The 20,011-nt window shown below is 37.9% G+C and overlaps 2 protein-coding genes across 3 annotated transcripts; one reads left to right on the top strand and one right to left on the bottom strand.

Annotated features, from left to right (window-relative positions):
* The first annotated feature begins 3,569 nt into the window (after positions 1-3,569).
* LOC129904930 (methyl-CpG-binding domain-containing protein 11-like) lies at positions 3,570-16,083 on the top strand. Of its 2 annotated transcripts, XM_055980342.1 has the most exons (3): positions 3,741-3,788; positions 4,743-4,825; positions 14,412-16,083. In XM_055980342.1, exons 2-3 carry the CDS (start codon positions 4,745-4,747, stop codon positions 15,669-15,671), a joined length of 1,341 nt encoding a protein of 446 aa, XP_055836317.1. In that variant the 5' UTR covers positions 3,741-3,788; positions 4,743-4,744; the 3' UTR covers positions 15,672-16,083. The 2 variants fall into 2 exon arrangements, with proteins under 2 accessions (XP_055836318.1, XP_055836317.1); XM_055980343.1 differs by lacking the exon at positions 4,743-4,825 and having other exon boundaries at positions 3,570-3,788.
* Positions 16,084-16,550: 467 nt separating this feature from the next.
* LOC129871564 (thylakoid lumenal 16.5 kDa protein, chloroplastic-like) lies at positions 16,551-19,754 on the bottom strand. The gene is made up of 4 exons (XM_055946515.1): positions 19,374-19,754; positions 17,633-17,772; positions 17,483-17,555; positions 16,551-16,858 (listed from the first exon to the last, which is right to left on the bottom strand). Exons 1-4 carry the CDS (start codon positions 19,711-19,713, stop codon positions 16,749-16,751), a joined length of 663 nt encoding a protein of 220 aa, XP_055802490.1. The 5' UTR covers positions 19,714-19,754; the 3' UTR covers positions 16,551-16,748.
* Between the last annotated feature and the right edge of the window lie 257 nt (positions 19,755-20,011).

Here is a 20,011-nt window from a genome sequence, read left to right as displayed (position 1 = left end):
TATAGCGTGATGATAATTATAAATATTCATATTTATCAATGTTGCTAAATATAAATATATATTATATAGCAACAATTATATTATTACCGCTAAATCTTTATCTCTTATATTGCTACTATTGTATGTCAATTTGACTTGATTGTCAAAAATCCCTTACATTTTAGTGCACCAACAATAACATTGATTGATGATGTAAAATATAAGATAAAAAAAATAAAATTGTAACATTAAATTGCAATAATATTCTAAATATTTCTATGTTAACAAGAGTATAAAGTGCTGCTATTATTTCAACCACAGAGTAGTAGTAATAATAATAGATTTTGGTGGTGCTTTATTCCTCGAGCATCTTTTCTTCACTTTTTTCCCTTTTTGGAGATACCTTTTTAATCTTAGCAAGTGTCATGATTAATGGCCACACATATACTGTGGAAAATACTATTCTATAATTTTACAATGATATTTAAATGTTATCATAGTAGCTAGGCTATTTTACTATATGTGTCATGTATTTATTAATTTTTTAATGTACATATCTAATATAAATATATTTATATGATATTTTTTTAGTTTTAATTATCATATTATTTATTGTTATTGTAGTTCTTTTCTCTATTGTTTTTAGTATTTCTCTAGTATATTATTATATTTTTCTTTATAATTTTATAATATGCTTTATTTGAGTCGAGTATCTATTCGGAATAGACGCTTTGTCTTCTCAAGATAGAAATAAGGTTCTATATACATTATTCTCTTCGAACATCATTTATAAAATTACACTACATATGTTATTGTTATTGTAATTTGGACTATTGTAAAGCACTATGTATTTGTAAATGTTTTAGTCAACTCATTCTAGGATATACACATTATAGATCAACTCATATTCAATTCAACTTGCTCATTAATAATACAATCTGTGTTTTAAGTACATTAATTAGGGACATGTTAGATTTCGATTTGTGTTTATGTAATTCGTCTATTTATCATCTTTACCGCCCTTATATTTGAGATTTCAAAATTTAATTCTAAAAATAAAAAAAATAAAAAAAAGAATGTTTTACCCATTCAATATAGGCTTATTTATTTGATATGAATTCAAATTAATCGAGATAGGGTTAAATTAAACGAAAAAAAAGAAGGAATGAAGAGGTCAAATATATACCGATAAGTAGATTGTAGAGTCATTTTCAATTCTAAAATGTAATAAATGGCCCTTCAAGTATGAGATATGACACATGACACACTCATGTTTCCATTTAATTTGATATATCTCTTTCACCAATTAATGTGCCCATTTGGCCAAAACTTGTATAGCTTTATAAATTGCCCCCCCACCCCACCCCAAACCAACACAGTAAAAAAACTCAATTATTTACTTGACTTTGAATACTTTCGTTTATTTTTATTTGTCCACTATATTATTTTGAAATGTTCAATAAATATTTATCCACTTTATAAAATCAATAAATATTTTATCATAAAGTGTCTATTTTACCATTGTTATTAAATATTATTCATTTTCAATATTTAGATGACTTGTATTTAATAAGGGTGATTTGGTAAAATTACCTCTATAGTTTACTACATTTTAATTTTTGTGTCAAGTCAATAGTGAACAATTATTGTGAATAGAAGGAGTAGTTTAAATATTTTGTCGTCTTCTAAAAGTTGTCAATAAATTTTATTTAAGCATTCAAAGTTTTGATTAAACAAACATATGATGAAGTGTTCTTATCAGGTACTTTTGACTCAAGCTTTTATGTGGTATTTTCAAGTGTTCATTGTATAGATAAGTTAACCACTTAAAATATATTATCTTCTTTAATTATACGCATTAGCCTCAGTAAGTCGTAAAAACCTTAAACTTGCAGTTCTAGTGTCTAAATAAAATTCACTGAAAATTTAAAGGGTTATCTATACATTCAACCTTCTTGTTATTTGAACATTACTACCTTTGATCCAAAATATCCGTCATTTAAGGTTCGTATTCACACCTTTACATGGGAGAAAATTTCATAGACAATCATTTTTCAATTTCTATAATTTAAAAGTAGCTATTGTATTAAAGTTTCAACTTCTACAAGTGAAATTCTAGATACTATATCAAAGATTTCATTGTAGAAATTAAAATTTCATGACAATGATTATTTTTTCAATAACAGGCTGAAAGATGGTTATTACACATTTTTACTTCTTATATAAGATCGTATTTAAAAATTAAACATTTTTACGGAGTTCTAAATTTAACAGGCAAAACTTCATGACAATGTCTCTAAGTTTCACATGTTAAATTTGAAACTCCACAATAGTAGTTCTTATTCAATTATGAGGTTTATAAAAAGTGATTATTTGTGAATTTTACCTTTCTTTTTTGGATAAAAATCACAAATAACCACCTAACAATTGAAAGAAAAACATTGTGATGTATTTCCACCCGTGAAATTTAAAACTTTAGTGACTATTTTTCAATTACAAATTGAAAAGTGGCTAATCCGTGCAATTACTCTTTCGTTATCTGATATAAAATCAATGGGCTTTTGTCATCAGCAACCAACTTGATATTTTAACAGCCCAATATTAACTGAGCCCATTATGCAGTTGGCCAAGCTGATCATAAAATGTGGTCCTTAAAAAAAAGGAAAAACTATCTAAATACATCTCTTATTTTATCATAATCTCTAAAATTTTCTACCATTTAAATTTTTTTCAAAAATTCCCTCTCGGATACATCAATCTTCTCTCTCTAATACATCCTCATCCCCCTCTCGTATACATTCCTCCCATCTCGGATATATTTCTCCCTCTCAGATACATCTCTCTCCTCTCGGATACATCCCTCCTCTATGTATCCGGATGTCCTATTCCATCTCTGATACATCTCTATCTCTTCTCTGATACATCCCTTCCCCATAAATCCGAATGTCTGCTGATGTATCTGAAAGTCCAGTGATGTATTCGAAATTCATAAATTTTAAAGAATTTTTATAATTTGGAAAAAAGTAGTGAAATAATGTAATTAGCTCTTAACATTATGTGATTTACGTAAATTACGCTAAAAAATATTCTTAAAAACTTCAAATTTTAGTTAAAAAGACGTATGGTATATGTATATACAATGCTGTAAAAGTTTCACTTTTCCTGCTATGAATATGCCTATTTAATCCACATTGAGATTATACTCACACTGTTTAAAACATACTATTTCTTTTCTATTTTTAGAAATAAAAACACAGTAAGAGTTTTATTCTATTTTTTTTCCTTTGCCTTAATTCATATCCTTATAAAAGGTGAAGAAAACCAGTTAACTGCCAGTTCTACATTGTTCTGCAAAATAATCAAATTGGGCAAGAAAAAGTGAAGATTAAAAAAAAAAGTGATGACAAAAATTAAAAATAATAAAAAGAAGAAATTTCCAAATAATGACACGTGTCATACAAGTTGATCCTAGCCCTTGAAATCTATTAAAAACAAATAACATCAACAGTAAAACATTAAACAACCTCAGCAATGTGTTTGTTTTTTGGTCAAATTTGCACTAAATTCCTTGCACTTCCAAACAAGATTTTGCCTACCCAAGAAAAAAGTAGAGTAAAAAAAAAAAAGATAAAAAAAGTATTTTTAGTTCCTATTTTATAGGAGAAATTGGGTAATACCCATTTTGCAGTTAGTTGGTTTTGCTCTTTTTTTTGGGGGAAATTTTGGTTAGGTGGGAAATGGCGAAATCAGTGGAGAAAAATGAAGTTGTGTCCATTGAGCTTCCGGCTCCTCCTAGTTGGAACAAGAAGGTATCTCTTTTTTTTTTTCTGAGTCGTTAAGCTTATGTTCAGTTCTTGAAGTTCTTCAAAAAAGTTCCAATTTTTTGTTGAGTTTATGTAAAGTTTGTTTCTTTAGCTTTGTTGTTTGCAATTTTTCAACAATGGGGTTTGTGGGTTTTGTTTAATTTTGCTTAATTTGTAGTTTTCAGGTTGAATTTGTGGTTTTGATGAAGTAAGAGTCCAGATAGGGTTTTAGCTTATGTTTAGTTCTTGAAGTTCTCCAGGAAAGTTCTAATTTTTTTGTTGGGTTTATGTAAATTTTGTTTCTTTAGCTTAGTTATATGCAATATTTCTACAATGGGTATTGTTTAATTTTGCTTATTTTTGAGGTTCTCAGGTTGAATTTTTGGTTTTGATGAGTAAGGGTCCTTTAGGACAATAGGGTTTTTATCTGGCTTTATCATGTTCAGTTCTTGAATGTCTCTAGAAAAGTTCCAATTTTTTGTTGAGTTTATGTGAAGTTTGTTTCTTTAGCTTTTGTATTTGCAAATTTCCTACAATGGGGTTTGTGGGTATTGTTTAATTTTGCTTATTTTTGTGGTTCTGAGGTTGAGTTTTTGGTTTTGATGAGTAAGGGTCGTTTAGGAGATGGGTTTTTCTCAGGCTTTATCATGTTCAGTTCTTGAAGTTCTTCAGATTTTCAGTTGGGTTCATGTAAAATTTGTTTCTTTGGCTTTGTTATTTGCAATTTTTCTACAATGGGTTTTGTGGGTGTTGTTTAATTTTGCTTATTTTATGGTTCTCAGGTTGAGTTTTTGGTTTTGACCCAGCCTCTAGTTTCTTAGAAAAGTTGCAATTTTTGTTGATTCCATGAAAAGTTCGATTCTTTAGCTTTGGTACTTGCAATTGTTTTAATGGGTTTTGTCTAATTTTCTGTAGTTTTGGGTTTTGTTAGTCTTAAGACACAGTTTTTTCTTGGATAAGGTATGATTGATGAACAAAAAGCACCAAAATACTGCTACGGAGGTTTAAGAGAGGGGTTTTCTCCGGCTTTTGGATATTCCCAAGTTAACTCTCTATGCTATCTTGAAAAGTTCCATTTTTTTGGTTATTTTGAGTAAAGTTCGTGTCTTAGCTCTGGTTTTTGCAGTTATTCAAAAACTGGTTTTATGGGTATGGTTTAATTTTTAGCTTTTTTGGTTCCAAGGTTGATTTTTTTGGGGTTTGAAGAGCTAAGTTGCTTGGACTAGGATGCGGGTGTCCAATATGGGTGCGGATCTAAATGCCGGATCCTTCATGATCTAAATGCCGGATCCTTCATGATCTAACTTTTAAGATTCAGGGTACATATTCAGGTATGTATCACGGCCCAAATCCACGTGACCTGCACTCGCAGCTCTACCCGACCCGAGGAAACCAACCTTAAAACCAAAGCATGGATTTAATCTTTAAACCAACCACCTTTCATTTAAAAGAAAATGCACAAGGAAAAGAGTTTCTTGAGACTGAACACTGATGGCTGCTCTAAGGATAATGCGAGGGCCTAGTGTGCTGGAGGGATTATTAGAAATAAGCATGGTCAAATAATCAGTGCCTTTGTGATGCCTCTAGAAATTATGTCTAACGACATGGCAGAAGCTATGGTCCTTAAATCTGGGATCGACTGGTGTGTTTCAAAAGGGATCAAAAACATTGTGATGGAGTGTGATTCTAAGTTGCCCACTGACTAGGTAATGAAGGTTATGAACCACCTTGGAACTTATGGGAGATCATTGATGAAATACAGAAGCAAACTTCTAAATTTGCTAGCTGGAGTATTTATCACTGTTATAGGGAAGGAAAGAAAGTGGTTGACATTTTGGCTAATCAGGGTCTCCGGTGTAAGGAAAAGGTTCAGTTTTTTTACTACAACAGGCTTCCTAAAGATGTTAGAGGTGAATTGCCAATGGACAAAGCTCAACTTCCCTCTTTTAGAAGGAAATTAGTAGGAATTTTCTCTCTTGAAAGAGTCATTTATAGAATTATTCACAATTTTGATGTCCCTTGACTGTTTTATCTGGCTAAATGAGGTTTTCTGTACCTCATAATGCCATCTTATTTTAGTAGCTGATTTGAAATCCTACTAGGAATGGAGGGTGTTCCATTCTTAGTAGATTTATTCTCCTCTGTTTTCTACATTTTGTTATATTGATATATGCTTCCACTCTCAAGTGATAGAGATGGATGAGATTTTTTGAAAAAAGGTGAAGAGTTTCATTCATGCATGCCACATGAGTAGCCAAAGAAATACCACCCAAAATAACAACCACAACTGTCTATGGAATCTTTACGATACATAATGAAATAATTAACCAAGACAAGCCCTGGTGACCCAAAAGTTAATAATGGATGTCCTCCACGAATACAAGTGTGGAGCCTCCCCAAAAGTATTGACACGGGATGTGGAACGATCCTATCTACGGGGCTTGGGTTGCATAGTCCCAGTCCTTGAAACTAGAAATGGAAATTTGGCCAACAAGCCTAAGCTCCACATGTCGTTTCCCCTAGAAGTGAGCCAAAAGCTAATAACATATGATACATGCATAACAATCGATATAAGTAGGAACATTTGTATCAATTAACGATTACAACAACAACAACAACGAACCCAGTGTGATCCCACCATGTGGGGTCTGGGGAGGGTAGAGTGTACGCAGACCTAACCCCCACCTTAAAAGGTAGGGCGGCTGTTTCCGAAAGACCCTCGGCTTAAGAGAGAAGAACAAGGGAGGAGAAACAAGGAAAAACAAGGAAAAACAAGACATAGGTCAGTAAAGCCAGACATATAACAGACAATATAAAGATATAAATAATGAGAGCGATAAAGCGATAAAGTCAGGGTAGGAAAGATCGGGGATAAAGAGGCATTAACTACTATAGATAAAATAGGATACCCAAAGTAGACTGGGCCAACTAATATAAGCAGTAATCCCATGCAAAATCCTATGTTAAGACAAATGAGCGCGACTACGACTACTATGGAGAACCGATCGGCCACCTAGCCCACTATCTTAGTCTGAGTCCTCCATAGCCTCCTATCTAAGGTCATGTCCTCGGAGAGCTGCAACTGTGCCATATCATGTCTAATGACCTCTTCCCAATATTTCTTCGGCCTCCCTTTGCCCCTCCTGAAACCGTCCATAGCCAACCTCTCGCACCTCCGCACTGGAGCATCTGTGTCTCTCCTCTTGACATGCCCAAACCATCTCAGTCTCGCTTCCCGCATCTTGTCCTCCACCGATGCCACTCCTACCTTGTCTCGGATATCTTCATTCCTAATTCTATCCATCCTAGTGTGCCCACACATCCACCGCAGCATTCGCATTTCCGCGACTCTCATCTTCTGGACATGAAGTTTCTTGATTGGCCAACACTCCACCCCGTACAATAGGGTCGGTCTAACCACCACTTTGTAGAACTTGCCTTTGAGTTTTGGTGGCACTTTCTTGTCACACAGCACTCCGGAGGCGAGCCTCCATTTCATCCACCCTGCACTGATGCGGTGTGAAACATCGTCGTCGATATCCCCATCTTCCTGTATAATAGACCCAAGGTATTTGAAGCTTCTTTTCTTTTGAATGGCCTGGGTACCAAGCCTCACTTCCCCGTCAGCCTCACGCGGCAGGCCACTGAAACTGCACTCCAAGTATTCTGTCTTGGTCCTACTCAATTTAAATCCTTTAGACTCCAACGTCTGTCTCCAGCCCTCCAGCTTGTCGTTAACTCCGTTGTGAGTCTCGTCAATCAGGACTATGTCATCTGCGAACAACATACACCAAGGCACCTCACCTTGTATTTGTCTAGTCAATTGATCCATCACCAGGGCGAATAGAAACGGGCTAAGAGTCGATCCCTGGTGCAACCCCATCGTAACAGGAAAGTGCTCCGAGTCCCCCCCTACCGTCCTTACCCTGGTCTTAGCTCCATCATACATGTCTTTAATCGCTCTAATGTATGCCACAGGTAAACATTTCGCCTCCAAGCATCTCCATAGGACCTCCCTTGGAACTTTGTCATAGGCCTTTTCTAGGTCAATAAATATCATGTGTAAGTCCCTTTTCCGCTCCCTATACTGCTCTACCAATCTCCTTAAGATATGAATGGCTTCTGTAGTCGAGCGCCCCGGCATAAATCCAAACTGGTTCTCTGAAATAGACGCACTACTCCTCACTCTCATTTCTATCACCCTTTCCCACACTTTCATAGTGTGACTTAGCAGCTTGATACCTCTATAGTTGTTGCAGCTTTGAATGTCTCCCTTGTTCTTGTACACGGGAATGATTGTACTCCACCTCCATTCTTCAGGCATCTTCGATGTCCTGAAAATGACATTAAACAGCGCAGTCAGCCACTCCAATCCTACCCTACCTGCATTCTTCCAAAATTCCCCAGGGATCTCGTCAGGTCCGGTCGCTTTTCCCCTGCTTATCCTACGAACAGCTCCCATAACCTCCTCAACCTTTATTCTCCTACAATACCCAAAGTCGCGACGCCTATCCAAGTGCTCCAAGTCTCCCAACACAAAGTCTCTGTCCCCTCCTTCGTTCAAGAGTTCGTGAAAGTATGACTGCCATCTCTGTCTAATGCGGGATTCCTGTACCAGTACTTGACCATCCTCGTCCTTGATGTACTTCACTTGATCCAAGTCGCGTGACTTCCTCTCTCTCGCCTTGGCAAGCTTAAATAGCTTCTTATCTCCGCCTTTTTCCTCTAGTTCTGCATAGAGGCGTTCAAAGGCTGCCGTTTTGGCCGTCGAAACTGCCATCTTCGCCTCCTTATTCGCTAACTTATACTTTTTCCTGTTCGTTCGCTTCTCTTCATCATCCTTGCTATACCAACTTTACATATGCCTGCTTCTTTGCTTCTACCTTTTCCTGGACTTCTCCATTCCACCACCAATCCCCTCGGTGTCCGCCATGGCGGCCTCGTGAGACCCCCAGCACCTCTCTAGCTGTTTCCCTAATGCAGCTGGCCGTCCTATCCCTCATACTGCTCGCCTCCCCTCTACTATCCCACGCCCCCATAGCCATCAGCTTCTCCCCCATCTCTAGGGCACTAGACGGAGTCAAACGACCCCACCTAATCCTCGGTCGGTCATCCACGACCCTCTTCTTCTTCTTCCTTCTTATCTCCAAGTCCATGACCAATAGTTTATGTTGGGTCGTAAGGTACTCACTTGGTATGACCTTGCAGTCCTTACAGAGGCTTTTATCCTCTTTTCTAAGTAGCCAGAAGTCTATTTGCGTCGCCGCCCTCGAGCTACGAAAGGTTACCAATTGTTCCTCCTTCTTTGGGAAACTCGAGTTGGCCACCCTTAAACCAAAAGCCTTTGCGAACTCCAAGAGTGAGGCTCCTCCACTATTCCTGCACCCGAAGCCAAATCCTCCATGCACCTCGTCATAGCCCGTCGAAACAGACCCAATGTGCCCATTGAAATCTCCTCCTATGAATAGCTTCTCAGTAGGCGGTATACTGACCACCACTTCGTCCAAGTCCTCCCAAAAGCGCCTTTTTGTCTCCTCGTCCAACCCCACTTGCGGCGCATAGGCACTAATAATGTTCAGGGTGATCCCTTCAACGACTAACTTAATCGTCATCATCCTATCATTTGTCCTCTTAACCTCTACCACCTGATCTCTAAGCTCGCTATCTACTAAGATCCCTACTCCATTCTTAAACCTCGACTTGCCCGAGAACCAAAGTTTGAACCCATCCACCTCCTTAGCTTTAGGTCCTACCCATTTAGTCTCTTGGACGCAAGCTATATTAATCTTCCTCTTCTTAAGAATCTTAACTAACTCTATGGACTTTCCCGATAAGGTCCCAATATTCCAAGACCCTACTCTCAATCTAGAAGCTCCCTCCGCCCCCTTAGCCCTCCCAACCCTGGCCCTTGATCCCAACCGAGGACATGACCCTATTCTACCATCGCACACTAAAGCCAGAAAAGCAGAAATACGCTACTGAAAGGTTACTCTCAGATAAACGGACGATCAATAGTATAGCACAAGTTAGCAATTGTTTAAAAACAGTGAGACAGGTACTTAATTTGGCAGTGCAATAAATATTTATAGGCTAAAATATCGGAAATGGACTATTGGAGGTACCAACTCCAAGTTAGTAAAACCTGGTCACTGTCGAAACACTGTTCACTGCCGGAAAGTACTGTTCACCGCCGGAAAGTACTGTTCACTCGCCGGAAAACTGGATACAAATATATGGTCAGCCTAGGAATGCAGAGGCGACCACCCTGGGAGAAAAAACGGAGCCGAAAAATGGCCGGAAACTGCCACACGCGCCGGAGCGTGTAGCGCGTGGCGGCGCAGATCTGGGGCTGCTGGCGGCGCGTGACGGCGCGTGGCTGAGCAGATCTCAGAGGAGCTACCTGGGGTTTGCTCACCTGAGTGTTCCGCTCCTCGTGGTGTTGTTGGTTTTGGCAGCAGACGCATAAAAATTGAGGAGAGAGAGAGAGAGTGTATGAAAACTTGACTGTTTTGATTGGGAGTTAATTGTGAAACATGTTCTCAATCATTCTTTAAACACCAAGCTTTATGTAATCTAGAAAAGTTTTTCATTTACAAGGAGTACCACACTATAATCGACACAACTAAAAATTCAATTAGGCTATGTACATAGTGGCAAGTATTATATGCCTTACTTGCTCAAGTCGTCTCATTGTAATGCCGCATGAATCGACTCTGTCAGGCTAACAAAGTAGCACCATAGTACTCTCTCATGGAGGGACTCTGTCGAAGTTCCAAGCCGTAAGGTTGGTTCAAGGCCTACACCAGCACAGGTAGTTTCATGTCCCAACAAGGAAAATATCCAAGGCCAATCTCGGTGAACTCAAGTAACTCCCAAAAGACTTTACATCTTACCATTTCGGCATTTATAGCCAATCCAACCATTTATGAAAGATTCAGTGAAAATAGGTTTACAATTCATGAAATTCATTTAATAAAAGTAGTTCAAATGTCACTTCTACATACATCGAATCTCTTTCCAAATCTTGCCCCAATGGATCCAACGATGCCAACAATTCACAATCTATATATCCGAGCTTACGTAAATCATTAACGTGTCAAAATAATACCAACTAAGTCAACCAAGTGACTAGCACTTAAATTTGACCTCATAAGTTTTAGCAAAAAATTTCATTTTCCACTTCGAAAGTCAACTCTTTGAGTACTCCAATCCATCCACTAAACGTGTTATGGAATCTAGTCGCTCCACTAGAAACCCGAACGACATTGTTTAAGCAAAACCCATCACAATTCATCATCTCTACCAACAAACATCCAATTTCAGGAAAAATAGAGGTGAACTATCCATTGTGCAATCCCTATGACGCTATCCCACTAAATAAGTATTTGAAATCGGTAATCATTTATCTAAAGACGTCCGGTCAACAATTTGCCGCCTCCTTGAATAGTCAGTTCTATAGAGTTCCTTCAATGTGAAATTGCTGATAACTATTTATGTGTACATTTTTTCTCGTAAGTGTGATCTTCTCCCCTTTTTTGTAGCTTTCTCTTCTCTTTTCCTCTTCTTGTTATGCCATTAGTTGTCATAGGGTGGAGTTGGAAGAAGGCCATCGAGACAAGCTTGGGTCTACTTTAGCATAAAGTTAATGGATTTGTGTGAAAACACGCAAGCGGGGGGCTGGGGGGGAGGGGCGGGAGGGGGTGAATAGTAGATCGTCAAAACTTAGTCGAGTTAAGCTGAATGTAGTTTCTGCTTAGATAGCAAAGAGATAGCCATGTATCACCTATAATTTAGAAAGAAAATGTGAATAAATTAAGGGCAAAAAATAAAATTACACTAAATGTTTTTATACTGGTTTGCGCACCAATGTGGTGCCTTTTATCTCTTTGCAAATGTTTTCAATGTAGACCCTTCGGGGTGGCGGCCCAGTGGTTTAGGCTTGGGACTTCCATGTTGGAGGTCTCAAGTTCGAAACCCCTGGCTAGCGAAAGCAAGGGGTTTGCCTTCTGGGTAGAGCTCGTCGCACCGGGCTTGCCTAGTGTGGGTTACCTCTCCTGTGTGGTTTGTGAGCTATTGCATAGGAGCGGGGTTTTTACCCTGTGCGCACCCAAAGGGTAGGGGCTGCGGGTTTCCCTTGTCATAAAAAAAAAGTTTTCAAGGTAGTACAGTCACTAGTGGTTATACGCAATCACCACATAATGTTTATCCACTAGCTTTTCTCGCTCACTAACTAACAATTACAAAATTTCTAGTGTGCTTGAAATCAAAGAGCTATCTCTGTCTTCAGATTTTACTTCAAATTTATAGGGAGCTTGAGTTGTTGCCGCTGAACCTTTTCTTGATACTTCTTGTGTCTTTGACTGTTGTTGATTATTACCAAGTAACTAATGGCTCCTTGCTTGAATTCAATAAGAGCTGCTTTTGTGTAATCCAAGGGACTCTTAAATGTCAGCCGGCCTTTTTGAAATAGAAACTTCTATTAATTGTTGATTTCTGGGCCATCTTCCTTTTGGGCTTCAGAATGTGATCTCTGAGCTACTTTTGGCTTTGTCTTATTTTGTCTTCATACAATCTTTGGGCTTCGGCGTTTTGTTCAACCATGGATTGAACCAAGCTTCTTCAGGGCAATCTTTTCGTGGGCTGTTTTTCTTCATCTTTATCAACTGTTCTGTCTTTTTCCCCTTCAATCAAGATATATCGGGGGGGGGGGGGGGTTACCTGCCTCACATTCTCCCTATTCTTTCTTAAGTTACTTGTTTTTAAGAAATGAAGGGTGTGTTCGTATGAAGGAAAATGTTTTCTAGGAAAATAAGTGGGTTTCTTACCTATTCTCTTGTTTTCGGTACTTAAGCAAAAAATATTATCCTAAAAGCATTTGTATATAATCTAGACAAATACTATGGGAGTTGGGGATGGAGGTAGGGGTGTGGGATGGTGGGGATAGGGACTACTGAGGTGGAGGTGACGATGAGGTATGTTGGAGGGTGGGCATGACACAATTAATATGAAATGCCACTTGTGGAATTTGTTTTCCCTATGTCTACTAGGAAGTCATTTTCTTCATTTTTAAGCAACTCGTTTTCCTAGAGAAAATGATTTCCAAAAAATTTGACCCACTGAACATGAGAAATTGGAAAATATTTTCCTCCATACCGAGCACAGCTGAAGTGTGTGTTCGCTTTCTTATACCTTTTACCCTCAGAGCCTGTAGAAATGAAGTGTGTATCAGATCTTTCTAGATATGAGATTCTCTTTCAATTGAGCGATGAGTATCATTGCACATGTCTATGTGACAGGGTAAGTTCCATTGTCCATCATTTCAGCACAGTAGCTTTGATAGAGTTTTGTCGTTAAGATCTTGCTTGGCGTCTTTGAGGAACACATCTTTTTCAGAGAAAAATTGTTGAAAAATATGCTCATCTCGTAAGAGAGTCGGACTATGTTGTAGATATGCTGGAAGCATTTTTCAGAGATGTTAAAAATGTTGTTGAAAAATATGCTCATCTCGTATGAGAGTCAGACTATGTTGTAGATAAGCTGGAAGCATTTTTCAGAGATGTTGTGCAACAGCATTACTTCGATATGCATGGATTGGATAGTTGGATGAGTAAACACAATTTCCAGTAGGGGAAGACAGTTGCTTGATTTGTTGCCTTTTAGTATAAAGCAACAGGGCTATTAGCATGTTACGGGTGCTTGATGTGCTAAGGGGTCGTTTGGTTCACGGTGTAGTTATGCAAGGATTTCAATGTAGGGATTGTTATGTGGTAAATAATAATGTAAGGATTGTTGTTAGTGATAATGCATGGTGTCATAAATATTCTTACTCGTAGGAACTGCTTTATATCTGATTTTGATTTTCTACTGAAACTGCTGTTTGAATGCATCTAACAAACTGTGTGCTAACATATTTGGATCTTCATGGATATAAGTTAAGCAGGAGATTTGAGCCTTTATTGCTCATCATCTTTATATAGTAACGGTTTTGTGTTTCGGAAAGACGTCCTAGATTACTTGCTACTCTTTTGAGCCTTCTTTATTTCTTTTCCACCTGAACCAAGAACTTTTTTTTTTTGATAAAGAAAACCAAGAACATTTTGAGGAACTCAAAAGAGAGATTGGAGAAGATTTTTCAGGAGAGGTAGAGGTAGACCGAAGAAGTATTGGAGAGACGTGATTAGAAATGACATGACGCAATTTCAAGTTTCAACTTACGAAGGACATAACCTTAGATAGGAGGGTGAGGAGGTCACGGTTTAGGGTAGAAGGAAAGTAGGTAGTAGTGGATTGTCTTGTTGTCCGTTCATATTAGCAGTAGTAGTATTGCTCCTATAGTTTCTTGTCTTTCGATTTCTATTACTATCTGATGATTCCGTGTACCTCGACTATCGTATTGTTTTGTTGTAGTTTCTGTTCTGTTCTGTTTTGTTTTGTTACTATATGCTGTTTTTGTTATTATTTGTTGTTTTCTTGAGCCCGAGGGTCTATTGGAAACAACCTATCTACCTTTGAGGTAGAGGTAAAGTATGTGTGCACTCTACCCTCCCCAGACCCCGCTTAGTAGACTACCCTGGGTATGTTGTTGTTGTTGTTTCGTATAAATTTGACTCTCTTTCTGTTCCTTTGCAGTTTCTGCCTAAAAAAGGAGGTACTCCAAAGAAGAACGACATCGTATTTACTGCACCAACAGGGGAGGAGATCACCACAAGAAAACAGTTGGAACAGTACCTGAAGTCACACCCTGGTGGTCCGCCAGTAGCGGACTTTGATTGGGGAACTGGTGAAATGCCAAGAAGATCCGCTAGGATCACTGAAAAGGTGAAGGCAACTCAATCTCCAGCAGAAAGTGAGCCTGCTAAGAAACGAGGCAGAAAGTCTTCGGCTTCGAAGAAGGATTCCAAAGACAAAGAAGTCCCTAAAGAAACTGAAGCAGCAAAGGATGATGACATGGAGGAAGCTGAAAAGCATGAGAAGGATACTGCAGCAATGGAAGCTGAGAAAGATGTTGAAAAAGAACAAGACGAGAACCAAAATGAACCTCAAGATGGAGAAAGTGAAGTGGAGAAGAAAGATGAAATCCAATCTTCTGAGAATGATGTTGTGAAGGAGAACTTAGATGAAGGTCAAATTGTCGACGACAAAGTAGAAGATGCTCAAGTTGAGAAAGATGTTGAGATGGCTGATAACGTTGGACATTCTAAAGATGTTGAAGAGGCTCCTGTTGATAAAACAGCTGATGGTCCTGACGCTACTAAAATTAACGAGGAAAAGGATGTACAGGTTCAAGAAGTAGAAAAGATACCTACTGAAGAAGCTCACGTTGAGAAGGACGTCAAAATGGCAGATAAAGATGTTGAAGAGGAGGCCCCTGCTGATAAAACAGCTGTTGGTCCTGAAGCTGCTAAAATTAACGAGGAGGGAAAGGATGTACAGATTCAAGAAGTAGAAATATTACCTACCGAGGAAGCTCAGGTTGAGCAAGATGTCAAAATGACTGATAACATTGGACATCCCGACGATGTTGAAGATGTCCCTGCAGATAAAGAAGCTGATGGTCCTGAAGCTACTAAAATAAATGAGGGAAAGGATGTACAGGTTCAAGAAGCAGAAAACAAACGGACTGAAGAAGCTCAGGTTGAGAAAGATGTCAACGATGTTGAAGAGGAAAAGGCTGTACTGGTTCAAGAAGTAGAAAACATTCCTACTGAAACAGAAAAATTCGATTGTAGCGCTGCTGAGGAAAAGAATCATCAAGCGGCAGGAGAACAGAAAACTAGTGCTGCAGCAAAGAGTACTGATGATCAAGATAATTTGATGAACATTGAAAAAAGTAAGGTGGAGGGTGAAGTAACTGAGAATGGCAGCAACGCTAACGAGGCCAAGCCTTGAGCAACGGTTCTCTCTAATTCTAACCTTTTGCTCTTCTTGCTTCATTTGGATGACTGTAGTGTTGTCAATTATAGATACTCTGACTGTTCATGAGAGACATGTGTATGCAAAATTCATAGATTTAGGTCCTAAATATTGCTCTATAAGGATTTATCGCCTGTACCATTACTACTATATGCCATAAATTTAGACTTTCAGCAGAGACACTAGTTGTGCTGAGGTAATTTGTAGCTGTCCAGATCTGCTAAACTTCTTGTTAGAACTTAGTAATGTAAGCTTATAAAAAGCCTTTGTGTCATCTTGACTAATGAGGGAGTTGGTGAGTCAAGAGTTGCTGCAGTTTGTTGTGATGTGATTGTGTTCTTACCTTTCATTAATCCATCCGTCAATCAACTATCTCAATCCAAAGCTAGTTTTGATCATTTCTCAGGCGGTCTTTGTTGAAGGACGTATAGAGTTAACTATCAAAAACATATCTAAAGTATCCTGGTTTATCGAGTTTCATACTTGTACAATGGCGATATTTAAGGTAAGAAATGGGAGCAATTCGTTGTTGAGGTATGTTTTGATAAATAGTTGGTGATAGTTCAAGTAGGAAACTCGCACACCTGATAGTTTGGGTGTGTTTTTGTCATTTCGTTCGCTTAGAAATGTTATAAAATATCCCTATTGTGCACTGCACGGGAGAAGCTACAATATTAGTTAGGGGTTCAGATGAATAAAGTATCTTTTGCTTAGGCCTTGTATATGTATTTAATTGCGAATTCAATAACTGAAACGAGTTACGTGTTTGATGGTAAGTTCAAAACACATAAACTTCACATCCTAACTCTGCCTCTGGTGCATTGGTAATCGTTTCAAGCCCAGTGCGCACAAAAGGAAAGGAAGTAAACCTGACAACATAAATGTCATTTTGCTCAGAGATTGTAGCTCTGCTACAACTGGAACTCAAATTACATTTTGTATTACTCTAATGATTCATTTGATAGGGGGGAAAAACAGTGCAAAAAATGTATTACTTTGTGGTTTAACAGTAAAAGAAAGTCAAAGATGAAATGCAATTTTTTTTCTTTTGCTTTAAAGCCCTTTTAGCTCTTCAATCAACCCTGTTAATGTTGACCATTTCTCAAATGCACTGGCTGATGCCACGAAAGCTATTTTTGATCCTTCAATGTCATTCTTAGTAACTGCATAAAACACATTAAACAGAAAAAAATAGTTAATTTTGCTGTGACAAACCGAGTTAAGTGAAGACTCACTACCTAATAATTTACAACCACCACTAAAAGTGCAACCCGCTGCACTAAGAACCCACTATGTGTAGGGTCCGTGGAATGGTCGCACCACAAGGGTTTATTGTAAGCAGCCTTATCCTGCATTTTTGCAAGAGACTGTTTTCACAGCTCGAATCCGTGACAATCTGGTCACATGGCTGCAACTTTACTAGTCACCACTCTATCTCACCCATGGAATTTGATATCCGTGCTTTTCTTCGGTCTTGTGTTTTAGTACATTGTATACTTACCTAATATGGAAAGTCTATGTTGCTCGAACTTTACAAAAATGTCAACAGTATTGCATTTTTGGAGGATACAATAAGGCTGCAGCAACATCTTTGCGGAGTCCGAGCAACATAGTTGAAAGTTGGGTTTCATTGTACATCAAATGACATACTTTTGGGCATATCTTGAACCTAGCCCGAAATTCTTGTTTAGTTATCTTTTAAATTTTCTAGTCTGTGAATCAAGGGAAGCCAAATATGAGATAGAATGCAGCCATAGTCATCATTGGAGTGTCAAGGAAAACATTACCTGATGAAACTAGAGAAGATAGCGAAGAATTGAAGGAATCGACTTCTGTCTTCTCCTCATCGCTACCACTAAACTGTAAAAACACGACGAAAATAATATTCAGTGCACATAGACAATGTGCTTGAAAGGGAATGATTAAAAAAAATCTACCTTGTTGAATGCTGAATTAACTTTCTGGACCCAATCTGCATCAGTATTTTGCCCAAGAACTGAACTTGCAGCAGATAGATCATTGTTCTCTATGGCTTGACCTACTTTACTGAGCTTGTATACCAAATCTTGCAAGTATCCTTCACATTGAATTTGATAATATGAAAGTTATTAAACATGATTGTGATCTATAAATCAAAACGAGTTTTAACTTCTATACAAAAGAAACAATCAAGTCTCCTATAAGGTAATTACATGTAACTAATTGTTCATAATAAGTGGAATAAGTAACCTGAAAAACAAAGACAAGTAACCTGCAACAACATGTGAAATTGTGGTGAATAGTGTAAATTGTTTTGACGCTATCAGTGTATAATAAGTTAAATCGAATCAAAAAGCGGAATTGACTAATAAGGGTGGTTTGTCATATTTGGTATCATGACACTAGAATTAAGAAAATGGATAGCTATTCAAGAATGGCGCGCTAATTATTTTGCCATATACAGTATTAGAAGGGGGGCGTGGACGTGGAGTATCAATAAAGTTGTCTCTGTATGACCTATAAGCCACGAGTTCGAACTGTGGAAGTAGTTACTAATGATTGCATTAGGATAGGTTGTCTACCCCTTCCCCTGACTCTACTAACGCCTTCATGCTTAAAATAATACAGACAAGTCAATTAACAATACAGTTCTTTTTAATTTGGTAATCAAATGTTCAACTATCAAAGCTTAGTAAGGTAAACTATCAAATATTGTATTAACGTTTCAAACAAAACCAGCCAACCCCTTATATTACCAACTGCAATGCAATGATTGAGAATTTGGAAATAACAGTACCCAGGGGGCGGAGCTAGAGGGTCAGAAGGGGTTCATCTAAACCTCCTTTTGCCGGAAAATCATACTATATATACAAGGTCAATTAGTTTTTTTAGGTAAATGATGAACCCTTAGTGAAAATCCTACCTCCAGCACTGACAGTATCTAATAATTATTCACTAAAATGGGTAGTATTTTCTAAGCATATTGCACAACTCCACATATAAAAACTTAACCACACAATAAGAGGTGCTTCACTCAATTTATCACATAATAATTCATGGAATCTTAGTCAAGAATAAGAATGAAATAAAGGCAACCCATAAACCAGTTAGTTTGTAGTGAGCGGTAAATACTTTTTCATCCTTAACCGGAGGGCTCGGTTCGAGTCATGTGTATGATAACCTTTTAGTGGTACTTTACATTGTGAACCCGAATTTTAGTGACGACCCTATGGGGACCTCTGTTAGGAAGCGCTTTAGCCCCAGTGCGGAACTTCTCGACGAAAATTTGAAGAAGGGGAGGAATAGTACGTGAATGGCGGTTCTCAGACGAGGGAATCATTCCTCTCAAAAAAAAAGAAGCTAGAATCTTTCTATTGATAGAGCTTTCACGTCTGCGCATAGAGACAAAACCGGAGAGAAGAAATCCTCGCCACCAGAAAGATGGGGAGGAAGGTTCTCTCTTTATTCTCTTGAGGGACAACTAGAGTCATCTCCCTTTCTCCTTTTAGCTTTAGTCGGTCGAGTAGCTTATTCGAATTGCTTGGAGCTTTCTCTATACCTTAATTGAACTGCCCCGCAATGTTCGAACGCGGAACCTTTCTTTCTCGGTTAAACACACACTGACACACATATAGTTGATTTTTTTGATTTCACCAGTAAGGAATTTATCAAGAAACAAGAAAAGTTTTTTTTTTTTACCTTTCTCCTTTGAGGAGGAACTGATAATGCCCTGTCTTTCAAGCCTTTTCTTTCTGTCTTGTTTCACTTTTTCCATCAACTCATCATCCTCATCAGCTTCTAAAATTGCAGCATTTGCATTAAAAAATCCATTTCCAGTTAAAGAAAGCAACAAACTTGATGCAAGGCTAATTGATAGCCTTCTCTTGCTAATAATTGAACTAAAATTAGATACATTATTCTCTGCTTTGCACACAATTATTTGTTTTCTAGTTGTAATTTTTGGGATAATTGAAGTGGAAAATGAAGAAGATGAAGATGGAAAAAAGGATATAGGATTTGAGAGGCAGACAGTTGCCATTTTCTTTTCCTTTCCTTTTTTCCCTTCTTTTTATTTTCCTCTTAAATCCCTCTTCTTCTTTTTTTCTGTTAATGGGGTGGCATTGTGACAAGTTGGACTATAGAGGATAAGATTACAAGATTTCCCTCATATCAGAACCATTCTCATGTGACATGTCACTAAAATGTTGAGGGTATTGAGGTCATTTCATTATCAGCAAAGATACAAAGAAACAAATTTGAAGTACATTTTATGTTCCACACACGCATTTACCAGAATTCTGTTACATTTTTTTCTTATTCAGCTTTTGGTCCAATAC

Source organism: Solanum dulcamara, chromosome 10, assembly GCF_947179165.1.
Source record: "Solanum dulcamara chromosome 10, daSolDulc1.2, whole genome shotgun sequence".
Classification (NCBI taxonomy): domain Eukaryota; kingdom Viridiplantae; phylum Streptophyta; class Magnoliopsida; order Solanales; family Solanaceae; genus Solanum; species Solanum dulcamara.
Note: the sequence above shows the minus strand (reverse complement) of the source record. Positions and strands in the feature narration are given on the sequence as shown.